General features: G+C 42.9%; 1 protein-coding gene across 1 annotated transcript in view; it reads right to left on the reverse strand.

The window, feature by feature from the left end:
- Nucleotides 1-12,223: 12,223 nt before the first annotated feature.
- LOC141139551 (retinol-binding protein 1-like) overlaps nt 12,224-13,384 on the reverse strand; it is a 65,407-nt gene continuing 64,246 nt past the window's right edge. The window contains exon 4 of the mRNA XM_073625806.1: nt 12,224-12,444. Coding sequence (XP_073481907.1) covers nt 12,388-12,444 — 57 coding nt within the window. The 3' untranslated portion in view covers nt 12,224-12,387. The remainder of the gene's footprint in view (nt 12,445-13,384) is intronic.

Below are 13,384 nucleotides of genomic sequence, written 5' to 3' on the forward strand. Positions count from 1 at the left end.
CATAGGGCAAGTGTAGAAATTATCTTTGAACTTAAGAAATGGACAGACACAGCAATGTATTAACCTCTTCAGAGTCACCCTGTGTTTTCCGACACCTCTACTTCAAGCCAAGGCTGCCTTTGGATATGAAAAGTGTATATCTTGATTGCAGGCCCATTGCTGAAATCACAAGGATCCTTCCTATTACTGTCACTAATATAACAGCAATTGCTACTAGTGTTGTGTTCAAGGTCCTCTCAGAGTGAGCAGCATGCAGCTTACCAATCAGATTTGGTGGCTGCATTAGTTTTCTTTATTTTTAGGCTTTTTTCCCCTGTTTTGACCCGATCCTGCCAGTAATACACCTCTTGTATTAGGGTGTCTACACTCTGGATGAATGAGCAATAGAGACACCTTTAGAGAGCAGAAATGTCATTCTGGGGATAGGGTAGTGTTAGATGTACTAGTAGATTCAGATACACTAGCAAATTTAACCGCTTCAGCCTCGGAAGGTTTTACCCCCTTCCTGACCAGAGCACGTTTTGCGATTCGGCACTGCTTCGCTTTAACTGACAATTGCGCGGTCGTGCGACAATGCACCCAAACAAAATTGACGTCCTTTTTTTCTCACAAATAGAGCTTTCTTTTGGTGGTATTTGATTGCCTCTGCGGTTTTTATTTTTTGTGCTATAAACAAAAAAAGAGCAACAATTTTGAAAAAAACCCAATATTTTTTACTTTTTGCTATAATAAATATCCCCCAAAAATATCTAAAAAAACATTTTTTTTCTCAGTTTAGGCCGATATGTATTCTTCTACATATGTTTGGTAAAAAACATCACAATAAGCGTATATTGATTGGTTTGCGCAAAAGTTATAGTGTCTACAAAATAGGGGATAGATTTATGGCATTTTTATAATTATTATTTTTTTTTACTAGTGATAGCGGTGATCTGTGATTTTTATCATGACTGCGACATTATGGCGGACACGTCAGACAATTCTGACACATTTTTGGGACCATTGCCATTTATACAGCGATCAGTGCTATAAAAATGCATTGATTACTGTAAAAATGTCACTGACAGGGAAGGAGTTAACACTAGGGGGCAGTCAAGGGTTAATTGTGTTCCCTAGTGTGTGTTCTAACTGAAGGGGGATGGGGACTGTGCAGGGGAGATGACAGATCGCTGTTCATACTCTGCTTGAACAGACGATCTGTCTCTTCTCCCCTCAGAGAACCGGAAACTGAGCCCCGAGCGATCGCGGGAGCCCGGCAGTGATCGCGACGGCCGGGCACTCGCATCGGCTCTGTGGGCGAGCAGGGGGTGCGCGCGCCCCTAGTGGCCAAAAAAGGAAGCGACGTAACATAATGGCGATTCGCGCAACCGAGCCATGTTGCCGCAGTAGAACAAGCGGTTAAACCAAACTTAAGCTCACACTTTTTAAACAGCTACAGAAACAGTTTTTTTCCTTTTGAGATAAAGGTCTTACATAAATAAATAAATACTTGGCTCTTGTAAGCACCCATGTAAGTGGTAAATAGTGTTTCCCAATCTTCTAATTGCCACATCTGCAGCTTGTTCTGTTGAAAAACAACAGACTTACTGGCTAGATCATTAGGTGAAAATAAAGGAAAGTCTAAAAAAAATAAAGCAGTCATCTAATATAAGAACTGATAAGCTGCAATCTAATAAATGTTTGGTTTTGGGTTTAGTACTGCTTTATACCTTCAGCATGATTCCCATTCCACTGTAGATGGTTCCAATAAGTTTTTGCCCATAAACCAGGTCTCCTATGGCAATGGGGTTAATAGGCAACCAGTCAGCAAACAAGAAATGTTATAGATGAAACACAGCAATATTTTTCATGCAGCTTGTCAGCATGCTGTTAACACAGGAATAGTGAAACAACCATTCTCATTATACAACGATGTAAAGTTTTGCCACTAGGTAGACTAGTAGTGTTGTTTAATGCTTGCATAATGTATGTTCTTTTTAGTGGAACTAAATGGTTATGATGTTTTTTTCCTGTTTTTGCTTTCCAAAAAAAACAAAAACAAGAAGGGGCCAGCCATTGTTCACTGCTAAGTCATATCTACAGCAGCTTTCCCTTAGGTTATGGACCCAGCTATAGCCAAAATACTAAACACTACTGCAGATACAGATACAGCTTAGAGCAGGGGTTCCCAACCTTTTGAACGAGGGCCACTTAAGCGACAATTTTCTAAGAGTTTGCGGGCCACAATGAGTGGAGCGGGCGGATGACAGGTCTGTGTCCACACTGTATGTGCAGAGCGGACATGGACACAGCCGCTCTACTCTATGGGCCCTCCGATCCAATCCTTCCAGACAGAAGGGGACAGATCCCCTTATGTTGTTTTAAGCAGATCATATTGGCGGTAAACATGTTTAAAAGGACACAGGTCCACCATGAAGGTGAATGGAGGATCTGATTGGGTCCACATGAAAAACAGACAGGCGGACCTGATGGGATCTATCACGTGAAAGGTGCCTAAGTCTGCTATCACACTGATGCGCTGCGTTTTTTTCCTGCACCGCTGGAAAAAAGTGCAAAAAAAGTGCACCAAACCCGCAGGTAGAGACAGAACTTTATGGCTCAGTGCAGGTAACTCGCACATGCGCTGCTCTGCACCAGTGGATCAATTTGAAAGCAGCCCAGAGTAACCAGTGCAGAACTAGAACAGATATGCCCATTGCTATGTGATTATAATAAAAAAAAACTGAACTTCAAACAAAACCCTTATCTTCAGGAATCACCCTGCAGGTATCGCCGGCAATTGCTGTCACAGGCGGAGTGCATTTGGTATCACTGTGCCTGTGAAAGGAGCCGACACTATACAGGAAGCATCGGATCTGCTCTCTACTGGAGCCGCACACTTCCTCTACCACCAGCTCCATTCTCAAGAGAGAATCTCTGCTATAGAATGGCTGGTAGGCAGGCCAAGATCATGGGTTCCCGATGATGAGTCGGGAACCCGTGATCTTGGCTTGCCTACCAGCCATTATATAGCAGGAGGTTGTGGGTCACTTCAGAGGGGTCTGCAGGCCACATGAGTTACATCAAAACAGTCAACGAAAAAGAAAAAGGTCATAAAGCATACAGTATATGATGGCTAATAAACTCACCTACAGATGAGTGGACAGGGAAGACTAAAAAGCCTATAGTCTAAGGCCCCTTTCACACGGCAAGCCTTCTCGGATCCGCCTGTCCGTTTTTCAGGCGGATCTGAGCAGGCCATTCATTGACTCCTACGGGGAGACGGATGTCAGCATGTGCATTCGCCATCCGTCTTGGCGGATCGGATGACATCTGATGGAAACGGACATGCTTTCCGTTTTCGTCTGATCTCTCTATAGGAATCAGCGGTGCTCTGACAGGCCCCTCCCCGCTCAGTGAGCAGAGACGGACCCGTCATCCGCCAGCTCAACGGAGATCAACGGAGAGATCTCCTGCTGAGCTGGTGGATTCTGCTGAAACAGATCCACCTTGTGTGAATGAGGCCTTAGTCCACTGTTTGATGGAAAAGTTAGGACTGCAGAGGTCCCTCACATGAGAGAGACTTCTGAGTAGGAATGAAATTCCGAAACCTTTGCATTGCTGTCCTGCCTTGAAGCTCATAGTCTTACTTACCACTTGAACCTCAGATGTCAGAGAGTCATCTCTAACTTTCAGTGTCAGGCCAGCATAGCTTAGAGAGAGGGGGACCCAGAAAGCTAGAGCAGCCTTTTTCAACCAGGGTGCCCAGGCATCCTGGGGTGCCTTGAGGTTTAGTCAGGGGTGTTTTGGCTAAATGCCTAAAAATTGCCCAAAAATTGCACACAAGCGAGTGGGTGGATCAAGCCCGCCTTTTAATTACACAAAGCCACAGGTTTAATTGTGCACCGTTACAAACTTCTTCAACCTTCTAGCCGCCAGCATCCTAATAACCAATGATGTCAATTGATAAGGTGGATGCCGGGCGCCTCCACCGCATCCTTGTTTGCCCCTCTCTTGCTCCTCTTCATCAGCACTGGGGTCACATTAGCTGAGTGAGGGAGAGGAACTGGGAGAAGAGAAACAATGGATACTAGTCAGTATGAGTGTGCAAAGGTGTGTTTGCTTTGGAAGAATACATTACCTCTAATGTTGGGTATCCTAGATGTCCTAGAATGTCCTACATTTTTAATGGGGGTGCCTCGAGATTGTGCATAATTTTAAAGGGTGCCTTAACTGAAAAAAGGTAGAGAAACACTGAGCTAGAGAGACAAGCAATAAGGTCAGAGACTGTGTTTTGAGAGGACAGTTGCAGGTTTCTAGTGCTCCCTTCACCCATTCTTCCATTCTCTTCATGCACATGTGCAATAAAACCTTCAAAACCCAAAGCAAAGTGACAGGCACCCATTATTCTAACTAACCTTCACCCTGAGAAGAATGTATATGGGCCATTTATCACCAAGTAAGTTGGTCTGGAACATTTGTATTGTAACAGTTGGGCAGATACAGAGTCTAAAATGTGTCCGTGTGCTTTGCAATAGCTCTACACTCAGGCCCCAGAGAGAAATTAGTGTTTTGTAGCTTGAATCTTCAAAACTCTCAACATCCAAAATCTCATGGTCCCCAGTTGTGCCTGTTTATACCTGAGCGCAGCGTCGCTTGAAGCTTGCAGCTCGAAAAACGGCATAAGCTTCTTTTGAGCAACAAGCTTCAAGCATTTTGCCTCAGTAGACTTTAATGGGAGCATCTGAAAACATGCCAACATGCACGAAACCATACATATTGCACATTTTTTTCCTCTAGTAACTAGCTTTCCATTGGCTAAGGATACTTTTTTTTTCTAATATGCTCAAGCTTCAGACGTCTGCAAAAACACCCCTACAAACGCAAAAAAAAAAAAAAGCCTGTAAATCAACCATAGACACTGAGCTCAAGTGGGAATGCAGCCTTACATTGCTGAAATGACTGAAGGTAACCATTTCATAATCTTTAATATATTTACCTTCTTTGATCATTGAAGCTACTTGATAATATTTTATTGGACTTGAACAAAAAACTTCAAACCCTATCAGCATGAGTTGAGTCTTTAGATAGTCGATATAAAATGGAAGCTTATCTAATCTTTTAACTTTGCACTTTGCAGCAAAGCACATCCAATAACCTCAGCCATTGTTGCCACACACAGGAACTTGTTAAAAGGGATTGTTGGCATAAAAATCTTCTTGCTGACACCTATTTAACATTATTGTATTGTTCAAATATGAACCATTAAGCTGAAAATATTTTTGGTTCTTTTGAAATGTGTTTACCACTAAGACTACTTTCACACTGACGGCGCCCACCGTTAGAGCTAAAGCGCCGCTTATTTTAGCGGCGCTATTTCGGCTGCTAACGGGGCGGTTTTTATCCTAAAAAAAGGATTAAAAACTCCCTTTTCTGTGACGCTTTAAAAACGCTTTAAGGCTACTTTCACACTCACAGGGCCAGCCATTAACGTGAAAAAGGCTGCTCGTTTTAGTGTCGCTTTTCCACCTCTAGCTCCCGTATTGCAGTGCTTTCAAATCGCTTTTAAGGCGTTTTGGAAGCACTGCCCATTCATTGCAATGGGCAGGGCGTTTTAGGAGCACTAAATACAGCGCTCCCAACTTGCCCCAAAGAGGCTGCTTGCAGGACTTTTCGTAACGTCCCGCAAATGCACCACCCCAGTGTGAATAGTCACATTGCAATGAATGGGGGGCGGTTTTCAGGTGCTTAGCAAAGGCTATTTCTAGTGCTAAAGCGCCTGAAAACCACCCCAGGGTGAAAGGGGTCTAAGGCATCAAAACTTTCATGCTCACTTGTGTTTTCCTCGATCAGAATTGATTGTTGGCCTCATTGACTTAATACAACACCTGACTATATGGGAGCAGTTCTCAGTCTGGGCTGGCAATGTGGCATTTTCTAGAAAAATTGGCATGCCCATGTACTGTATTTGTAGGCAGGTGGAGTGGCCATTTGGTTTCAGCCAGTTCTATATTAATAGCAGAACAAAACATCTTTTTTTTTTTACTGGACTATAAATATTGGCCACATACACATATCCAGGATAGTGTTCACTCTACTAGAGCAATTGCTTGGTCCTCAACAGAAATTAAATAGCATGGCTTTCAAAGTTAACCCCATTCAATCCCGGTGACCTTTTAATTAGAGCTTTATAATGGGGGCAGGACGGACTTCCTGATCATGTGATCACTGTGATTGGCTGCCAGTGTTCACATGACCAGGAGTCCATCCCGACAGCTTCCAATCATAACCAGAGACTAAGAGTGGCCAGTAACAGCTCAGTCACTGTACTGGGAGCATGCTCTCAGCACAAAAATTTTGATATGCGGTGTAAGGCATTAAAGCCCACCCTCCTTGCCGCCTTGCCACAGCACATGAACGATTGGACAAGGTTAGGTCGTAACATCACTCTCTCAACCTCGTCGGATAAGTGAATGCTTTGCATTTATTGACAAAATGCAAAGCATTCTATAAATGGCACTTGTCCCGAGCGGGCAGCCTCCTGTGTTCACATTGCAGCAGGCCAGCCGCTCAGCATGGGACCCAGAAGCAAGTGGAGATCACTGGAGTAGTATTTTCTACTACAGTGATTTCTGGCTTTATAATGATCCCACAGGTATGGTATATGCATAGTTACAATGATCAAAGCCCAAATGTAAACATTTCTATACCTGGAATTCTTTAAGTGCAAGTTTTTGTGCCCAGAGTTTAGCTTTAATGCTACCTGTGTTTCCACTGGAGTCATTTCCCCATGGCCACTCTGTCTGACATGTTAGACCAGGCAATAAAAGGAAATATACCCAATGGGGATGCAGACTGCAATAAATACCTAAAAGAAGTTTTAACCATTTTTTCATTCTATCTAAAAATGCTGGAGTTAGGATTTATTAATCATATGTCGCATTCACCTGGATTCATACGAGTTGAGAAGAGTTCTGAAGCAGCCATGACCCCTGGCGAAACTGATCAGGCTTCTTTTCTGCTACCTACACCCACAGCTCACGGCTTCACCCAGCAAGGATGACCTCATGCATACTTGATAAGTATTGTTTGCCTTGTTAAGGACTTATCCATATGAGTGTTTGTTCACAAAGAAAGAGCTTGATATTTTGATGCAATCTGCAATCTATCTGTCATATTGGATAAGCATTGAGGACACCATTCACATCTTTTTAATTTTGTATATGTGATACCATACATGTGAATGTGCTACATTGATGGAACTGATTAAGGACAGGTATGATCTCTATATTATGGAGAGTATGACCCAACTCTATCTTTGAGCTTGTTGAGCGGATACACCTGCAAGGGAGAGAGAGCATGCTGTGTGAGAGACATCTTTCCATTCATACACACTAACCTCCTTTGGATCAGGAATACCACATATGCGTGATTGGGACTTTGCACTACATATACCTGTGTGAGGGAGGCAACGTGAAACAGATTAATATGGGGTTATTCCCCACACCTATAAGTTGGATACCCCAACTTGCCTTTTCTTGGCCACAATTGATGGGACCACCAGCCTTTATCACCAAGCTAAGCCTCTAAGCACAATATACTGTATATGGAGAAAACCCTATATGCAGTCCTTTAGGCTACCTTGCGGATGTTCCAATACATTTAATCCAAGGGGAAGTAGCACATGTGATAGAGATCATACATACATAATTGAAGTGAATTTAGGACAAGTCCTTTCTCAGAGAGGCAGCACAGAAACCTAAGGTAACCCTGGCGGAGCTGCAGAGTTCCACAGCAGAGACTGGAGTATCTGTACATAGGACGACAATAAGCCTTACGCTCCATAGAGTTGGGCTTTATGGCAGAGTGGCCAGAAGAAGGCCATTTCTTTCAGCCAAAAACAAAATGGCACGTTTTAAGTTTGCGAAAAGGCATGTAGGAAACTCCCAAAATGTATTGAGGAAGGTGCTCTGGTCTGATGAAACTAAAGTTGAACTTCTTGGCCATCAAAGAAAACGCTATGTCTGCTGCAAACCCAACACATCACATCACCCAAAGAACCACCAGTGAAACTTGGTGGTGGCAACATCATGCTGTGGGGATGTTTTTCAGGAATCGGGACTGGGAAACTGGTCAGAGTTGAGGGAAAGAGGGATGGTGCTAAATACAGGGATATTCTTGAGCAAAACCTGTAGCACTCTGTATGTGATTTGAGGCTAGGATGGACGTTCACCTTCCAGCAGGACAATGACCCCAAACACACTGCTAAAGCAATACTTGAGTAGTTTAAGGGGAAACATGTAAATGTGTTGGAATGGCCTAGTCAAAGCCCAGACCTCAATCCAATAGAAAATCTGTGGTCAGACTTAAAGATTGCTGTTCACAAGCGCAAACCATCCATCTTAAAGGAGCCGGAGCAGTTTTGCAAGGAGGAATGGGCAAAAATTCCAGTGGTAAGATGTGGCAAGCTCATAGAGACTTATCCAAAGCGACTTGGAGCTGTGATAGCTGCAAAAAGTGGCTCTACAAAGTATTGACTTTAGGGGGGTGAATAGCTATGCACATTGACTTTTTCTGTTATTTTGTCCTATTTGTTGTTTGCTTCTAGTGGTGCAACGGATCGTAACCGATCCGTGATCCGAACGGGTCAACTTGTTTGGATCGGCACACCACGCGATCCGCGGAGCACTCCGCTGCCTCGGCCATAGGAAAGGCCACAGCTTCGGCCTAGCTCCGGAGCGGCAGCCATCCTGGTACACCCGTAGGCGGCCGCTGTCTCGTCAGGAAGTGATGTTTTGTCGCCGCCATCTTGCTACACCCCACACTCCTGCGCAGTAATGATAGAGTGAGAAGGGGGCAAGCGGACATCTTGTTACACCCACCAGAGTTTTAGATTTCACAATTATTTTCAACACAAAACGGAGCTTATATGCTTAAATACAGTATTTGTAAATCTGACGGACTGCTTAGATGTTAAATTTTAAAAGCAACAGCAAACCTGCTGACCTTACATGGTTGCTAATGTGACAGAACACCTCTGATTTTCACATTTAACATTTAGTTAAATGTGAAAATCAGAGGTGTTCTGTCACCAACCACGTAAGGTTAGCAGGTTTGCTGCTGCTTTTAAAATTTAACATCTAAACAGTCCGTCGGATTTACAAATACTGTATTTAAGCATATAAGCTCCGTTTTGTGTTGAAAATAACTGTGAAATCTAAAACTCTGGTGGGTGTAATAAGATTTGTCTTGTCTTTTTTTTTTTATTGCTGATCCGAAAAATGATCCGATCCGTGACTCTGATCCGAGGAACGGTCCGATCCGTGAGTTTTTTGATCCGTTGCACCCCTATTTGCTTCCCAATTAAAAAAAAAAAACAAAAACATCTTCAAAGCTGTGGGCATGTTCTGTATATTAAATGATGCAAATCCTCAAACAATCCATTGTAATTCCAGGTTGTGAGGCAACAAAACCCGAAAAATGCCAAGGGGGTGAATACTTTTGCAAGGCACTGTATATAGAGTGGTGCAGTAAAGAAGAAGAGCATGAAAAACTGAGTGCCACTCTTTGGAAGTACAGTGCATTGAAAAAGTATTCATACCCCTTGACATTTTCCACATTTTGTCATGTTACAACCAAAAACGTACCGTATATACTCGAGTATAAGCCGAGTTTTTCAGAACATTTTTTATGCTGAACCCACCCCCCCCCCGGCTTATACTTGAGTGAGGGTCCCACTTAAGAAAAAAAAGTCCTGAAAATGAAGCCAAAAAAGGGGGCGGGCCATCCCCCTGGTGCCGCACATGTATCAACCCAGCGCGCACCTGTCAGTTTCCCCTCTCTCCTGCTCTTCTCACAAGTGTCATTTACAGCTTCCCCAGTGCCTGGTAGCGTGATCTCATGCTGTGTGTCAGAGATCTGAATCGTCGTGCAGCCACCATAACGATGTCCCGCCTCCTAGACCGCCTCTTGTGATAGACGGCACACTGATCCAATGCTAGGAATCATTGTGCTCTGTGTCATAGGAAGCGGGACATCATTACAGTGGCTGCACGGCGATTCAGATCCAGCTCTGACACACAGCGTGACATCACATTACCAGGCATTGGCAGGCTGTACCTCAAGGGCACTGGTAGGCTGTACCTGATGGGCACTGGTAGGCTGTACATAATGGGCATTGGTAGGCTGTACATAATGGGCATTGGTAGACTGTACATGATGGGCACTGGCAGGCTGCATGTCATGGGCACTGATAGGCTGTACATGATGGGCACTGGCAGGCTGCATTTCATGGGCACTGGTAGCATTTCCCACCCTAGGCTTATATTCGAGTCAATAAGTTTTCCCAGTTTTTTTTTGTAAAATTAGGTGCCTCGGCTTATATTCGGGACGGCCTATACTCGAGTATATACGGTAAGTGTATTTTATTGGGATATTATGTGATAAAACAACACAAAGTGGCACATAATTGTGAAGTGGAAGGTAAATGATAAATGGTTTTCAACATATTTTACAAATAAATATCTGCAAAGTGTGGCGTGCATTTGTATTCAGCCCCCCTGAGTCAATACTTTGTAGAACCACCTTTCCCTGCAATTACAGCTGCAAATCTTTTTGGGTATGTCTCTACCAGCTTTGTATATCTAGAGCAAGAAATGTTTGCTCATTCTTCTTTGCAAAAGAGCTCCAGCTCTGTCAGAGTGGATGGAGAGAGTCTGAGCAGCAATTTTCAAGTCTTGCCACAGATTCTCAATTGCATTTAGGTCTGGACTTTGACTGGGCCATTTTAACACATGAATATGCTTTGATGTAAACCATTCCATTGTAGCTCTGGCTGTATGTTTAGGGTCATTGTCCTGCTTGAAGGTGAACCTCCTCCCCAGTCTCAAGTCTTTTGCAGACTAACAGGTTTTCTTCTAAGATTGCCCTGTATTTGTCTTCATCCATCTTCCCATCAACTCTGACCAGATTCCCTGTTGAAGAAAAGCATCCCCGCAACATGATGCTTCCACCACCATGTTTCACGGTGGGGATGGTGTGTTCAGTATGATGTGCAGTGTTAGTTTTCTGCCACACATAGTGTTTTGCTTTTAGGCCAAAAAGTTCAATTTTGGTCTCATCTGACCAGAGCACCTTCTTCTACATTCTTTTCCATAAAGGCCAGATTTGTGGAGTGCACGACTAATAGTTGTGCTGTGGACAGATCCTGCCACCTGAGCTGTGGATCTCTGCAACTCCTCCAGAGTTACTATGGGCCTCTTGCCTGCCTCTCTGGTTAATGCTCCCTTGCCCAGCCTGTCAGTTTAGGTGGACGGCCATGTCTTGGTAGGTTTGCAATTGTGCCATACTCTTGATGGATGGATTGAGCAGTGCTCCATTAGATGTTCAAAGTTTGGGATAGTTTTTTATGACCTAACCTTGCTTTAAACTTCTCCACAACTTTATCCCTGACCTATCTGGTGTATTCTTTCCTTGACCTTCAAGGTGCAGTTTGTTCACTAAGGTTCTCTAACAAACCTGAGGGCTTCACGGAACATCTGTATTTATACTGAGATTAAATTACACGCAGGTGGACTCTATTTACTAATTAAGTGACTCCTGAAGGCAATTGGTTCCACTAGATTTTAGTTAGGGGTATCAGAGTAAATGGAGCTGAATACAAATGCACACCACACTTTTCAGATATTTGTAAAAAATGTTGAAAACCATTGATCATTTTCCTCCCACTTCACAATTCTGTGCCACTTTGTGTTGGTCTTTCACATAAAATCCCATGAAAATGCCTTTACGTTTTTGGTTGTAACATGACAAAATATGGAAAATTTCAAGGGCTATGAATATTTTTTCAAGGCACTGTATATATTTTATAGCAAATATTGTATGATGAACATCAAAGTGTACAGGAGAAGCGCAGTATTGCATAGATGTCATACAGCACAGTGTAAACAGTGGAGTGGTGTGCAATATAGAACATGCAACATTGTGTTCAGGGTAGCAGTGTGGAGTGTATGTCATATAGCTCAGTGTACAGAGTAGAGCAGTGTGGTGTGTACACTGTACAGCATGGTGTGCAGAGTACAGAGGTGTGGGTAGCCAAGTACTAATTAACAACTTATTAACCACTATATTAAACGGAGATAATAACTTTTTGGCATGAAGGCCCTTAACTATTTAATCATAGAAATGCTTATAGTGTGGACAACATTCTTCATAGAATCAACAGCAAGCAGGACAAGCACCAGAGTTAGGTTAGTGTTTTTAATAAAGTACCATTATAAAACAAAATCACACAAATGGCACCCTACTATAATAATACAATAATAATCAAATGCATCGTCTTGACTGAGGAGAGGTTAATCTATGTCATTCTGGGATGGAGGTCGTTCTTTTTCACAGTCACAGTCGGCGTCACTGGGGAATCTTCTTAAAAACCTGTTTGCAGGCTACACCTCCAGCCCGCATTTCCTTTGGAAAGAAGGTAGAAAGGTAGGTCAGAAGTGCACTCAGTCACCAAATAATCAAAAATCAGTTACATTATTTTGTGCTAAACCATTGGCAGTATTTTCTATAATATATCCTTTTATCAGACATGTAACTTTGAAGCTTGGGCTGCACAGGAGTGACTCATCCTACTGTATCTACAGCTGAATACACAATCAAAAGTTTCAAACTGTTTCTACTAGAATCCATGCGGTTTTGTTAGAGAATTCAAAAGGAAAAGGAAAATGAAAAAGATCTCTTGGAATAGAAGTGGCATGTACAGCCCAAGGAGGGGTGTAAAGAATGGAGCCTTTGTGCTGAAAGAAAGCTGGCGGAACATTGCCACAGCCAATCAAAAGCTTTCATCAGAAGGGTTTAGCCCCACTATGGGGAGAGAGAACACGTTGTCAGTACGCAGCAGATCAATATGAATGAGCTAAAGAAAAATCATCATTGTATTTAACCATCCGCATTGGGATGTGTGCAGACTTTATTTTCTATCTACTTACTAATTTATTTGGTCAGAAGCCATACACCTTTGCTTCAGTAAGGTGAAATCTGACTGGTTGCTACAGGTTTCTTGTATTATTAAATAAAGCAGGAAGGTTATAAAGTGGCAACTTTACATGTTGCAGAGTGGCTGCGGCCAACTTTGCAAATCGTTTTCTATGATGTTTATGGAGCATTCATAAAACGTGCCCGCATATACAGTACAAGGGCTCTTCAAAAAGTTACCACACTTTTTTATATTTAATAGAGTTTAAAAAAAGCGCAGAAACTTTTTGAAGAATCCTCATATAGTATAGGTGCAACGAGATAGGCAAGTGATTCTGCCTGCCATTATCTTCCTGAAATATCATTTTTGGTGGACTCTTGGCAGAAGCAACAAAGTGATGAGCCCATCTCTGTCACTCTGCTTTTTACT

The sequence above is a fragment of the Aquarana catesbeiana genome, linkage group LG04 (genome assembly GCF_042186555.1).
Source record: "Aquarana catesbeiana isolate 2022-GZ linkage group LG04, ASM4218655v1, whole genome shotgun sequence".
Lineage (NCBI taxonomy): Eukaryota > Metazoa > Chordata > Amphibia > Anura > Ranidae > Aquarana > Aquarana catesbeiana.